The sequence below is a fragment of the Oncorhynchus nerka genome, unplaced genomic scaffold (assembly GCF_034236695.1).
Source record: "Oncorhynchus nerka isolate Pitt River unplaced genomic scaffold, Oner_Uvic_2.0 unplaced_scaffold_8197, whole genome shotgun sequence".
NCBI classification, from domain to species: Eukaryota; Metazoa; Chordata; class Actinopteri; order Salmoniformes; family Salmonidae; genus Oncorhynchus; species Oncorhynchus nerka.
This window is the reverse complement of record NW_027033121.1, coordinates 648-3,978: the sequence shown is the minus strand read 5'-3', so window position 1 is coordinate 3,978 and position 3,331 is coordinate 648. Positions and strand designations below refer to the sequence as shown.

General features: G+C 43.1%; 1 protein-coding gene across 1 annotated transcript; it reads right to left on the bottom strand.

Annotated features, from left to right (window-relative positions):
- Window positions 1–572: 572 nt before the first annotated feature.
- On the bottom strand, window positions 573–3,012 carry LOC115127552 (serine/threonine-protein kinase 31-like; the record flags this gene model as incomplete). The annotated part of the gene is made up of 6 exons (XM_065013947.1): window positions 2,998–3,012; window positions 2,734–2,736; window positions 2,556–2,654; window positions 2,088–2,210; window positions 1,607–1,726; window positions 573–704 (listed from the first exon to the last, which is right to left on the bottom strand). Coding segments are annotated over exons 1-6 (492 nt in total), but the record flags the coding sequence as incomplete, so codon positions are not given.
- Window positions 3,013–3,331: the final 319 nt, after the last annotated feature.

Sequence of the window (3,331 nt, the reverse complement as noted above, 5' to 3'; positions counted from 1 at the left end):
AGAGTGCTGTCTGCTGATAGAATGATGGAGAACAGTAGCTCCACATCAGTCAGAGTGCTGTCTGCTGATAGAATGATGGAGAACAGTAGCTCCACATCGGTCAGAGTGCTGTCTGCTGATAGAATGATGGAGAACAGTAGCTACACATCAGTCAGAGTGATGTCTGCTGATAGAATGCCCGTTCCTGAATTCTCATCCAAGTGGAGAAGAGCAACTGAAGAACGGCATCAAACTAATTTCGAACAGAAATTACAATAAGAAGCCTTTTATATCTGCATTTACAAGATGCAGCAAGATATTTCTTATGAGATTTATATTTCTTTACCTGTGTGAAAAGCATAGAATTCTGCATTAGGGTGACCCTTAAATTGAACTTGCTAGTTATCTAATGGCTGAATGAATAAGGAAATGGGAAACATATTGCATTAATAAGGAAACATATTGTGTTGGCTTTCTGCCCTGTTTGACAAGTCAAAGCCCTTTGTATGAATGATCTGTACAACTGCCACTGCAGCTTGATTTATGAGCCACGGTCAAAAGTAGGACACTAAATAGACTTCCTCGTCTCTCACCTCCTCCAGACTGGCCTCCTCCACCTGTCTCCACCTCAGCTGAGCCCTCAGGCTGCGGATACGTTTCTTCACAGAGAACAGAGAGTCTGGAGTCGGGCTAGTATTCTGCCACTGTAGCATCTCACCCTTAAACTGAATAGAACACAAACGGAATGCAACACAAACTGAATAGAACACAAACGGAATAAAACACAAACGGAATAGAACACAAACGGAATAGAACACAAACGGAATAGAACACAAACGGAATAAAACACAAACGGAATAGAACACAAACGGAATGCAACACAAACGGAATAGAACACAAACGGAATAGAACACAAACGGAATAGAACACAAACGGAATAGAACACAAACGGAATAGAACACAAACGGAATAGAACACAAACGGAATAGAACACAAACGGAATAGAACACAAACGGAATAAAACACAAACGGAATAAAACAAACGGAATGCAACACAAACGGAATGCAACACAAACGGAATGCAACACAAACGGAATGAAACACAAACGGAATGCAACACAAACGGAATGCAACACAAACGGAATGCAACACAAACGGAATGCAACACAAACGGAATGCAACACAAACGGAATGCAACACAAACTGAATAGAACACAAACTGAATAGAACACAAACTGAATAGAACACAAACAGAATAGAACACAAACAGAATAGAACACAAACTGAATAGAACACAAACTGAATAGAACACAAACTGAATAGAACACAAACTGAATAGAACATCCTTGATAAAGGAGAAAACATCAGTTTGAGAGATAAGAGCACATCTCCAGACTGCTAGTGTTCTGACACAGCAGAAAGAGAAGCTATATGGTTAAAGACAAAGAGCAAGATCTACTCAGATTAGGGTCGCAGCATTAAGGGAAACTTTGAGGTTTTCTAGAAATCTTGGTTGGATGATTCTGGATTTCCTGCATATTCGCTCACAATTATGGGAATCTTCCAACCTTGATTTCTGGAAAATCTGGTAAGTAAACACTTTAAACATCTAAAACAATTCTCCCACCTTGGTGTTGAGCAGATATTTCTCCATAATGTCCCTCAGCAGACTCTGCTCACTCTGAATGTGCTGCATGACTTTGTGGAAAGCATTGGACACTGCCTTGGTCTCATGGTTGTTCTGCTCCTGTTGAGTAAACAAACAAGTCAACAACAAACAGAGTAAAAACACGACAATGAGGTAACGCCGTGTTCAAAATAACAGAGAAATCTCAGACTTCAGTGTGTTTAAGACCACTGGGAACTCGGTGTGGGGGGCTAGTAGTTTTGAGCGGTCATCCAACTCAGAATTCCAAGTCAGGAAACTCTGCCATCTTTCTGAAGCTCCAACTTTCCGACCTGAAGATCACTGATGTTTCCCAGTTGTCTTCAAAGCACCATAAGGCTCACTGACATGTAGCTGGACAGGTTAAATATGGGCCCTGGTCAAAAGTAGTGAATTATATAAAAAGGGAATAGGGTGCCATTTGGGACGCAGCCAAACTCACCCCGACTGACAGGGGACAGTCCAGCTCCCTGGCCACGTTGTTCTCTGCCTGCTTCAGCAGCTCATTCACTCCGTCCACGATGTCATTCACTCCCACCACTGTGTTAGCTGACAGGCAGAAAAACTGAAGGGACATTGGAGGATTAGGATTTCCCAGACAAGCCCAATGCTTAACTAAAAAAAACTTTTGAACATGAACATGTTTCTTAGTCCACCACTAGGCTTAATCTGTGTCTGGGAAACAGGCCCAAACTGTATAGTTCCATTCCCAGGAAGACCGCTGGAGAAGAATTACATGTCAAATCATTTTCCGTGGGCATATCTTCAATCACTTTAGTAAAAGAGAACAGTTGTTCCCCTTCCCACCCTTCACAGTACACAAAAGCTTGGGAGAAATAAACCCAGACTCTCTTTTTAAGTTTCTTCATCCTCAGTTCACCCAAACCAAAGCTGTACCGGGTCACTGTACCTTGCCAACGTTCTCCGACCAGGTACACAGGGCCTGGAGGGCCTTGTCCGTCCGTCTCTGACAGAGCTGGTGAGCTGACTCCTCTGAGTCCTCCACTGGCTGTACTGCTCAAAGGCCTGCTCTCCAACATCCCCTCCATAGAGGAGGGACCAAACACTGCAGTCAGGGAGGAGCTCACCTCCTGTAACACGGACACAAGGGAACAACAGCTTGATCATAACACGCGTCCCAAATAATACCCTATATAGTGCACTATGTAGGGAATAGAGTGCTATTTGTGCCACATCCTTATATGTTGATGCATCAGAGCAGCTGATAGCCTTGATATAACCCCCAATCCTGTGAGGTCATCTAGAAATAACAAACCCACTTCACATATTTGGAATGTTGAATGAAAAAATATATATTCAGATGACAGAATCCTAGTTTTCATTTTCAGTACCTCCAGTTTGTCCATGCGTTGTCTGACTGGCAAACACTCAGCCTCCCTGAAGGAAGGACTCTACAGTGGCAGTCAGAACACCTCGCACCTTATTCCGGTTGTCTATCAGATCCCCAAGCTGCTCCTTCTGCAAAATGGACGCCAAAACATGGTCATTTCACTGATGAGAAACTGTATTCTGATCTGATGAGACGCTATGTCCCAAATGGCAACCTATTCCCGATTTAGTGCACTACTTTCAACCAGACCACTATGGGCCCTGATCTAAAGTAGTGCACTAAATAGGGAATTGGGTGCCATTTTGAATGCACACATTAACAGTAGGATGCAGACT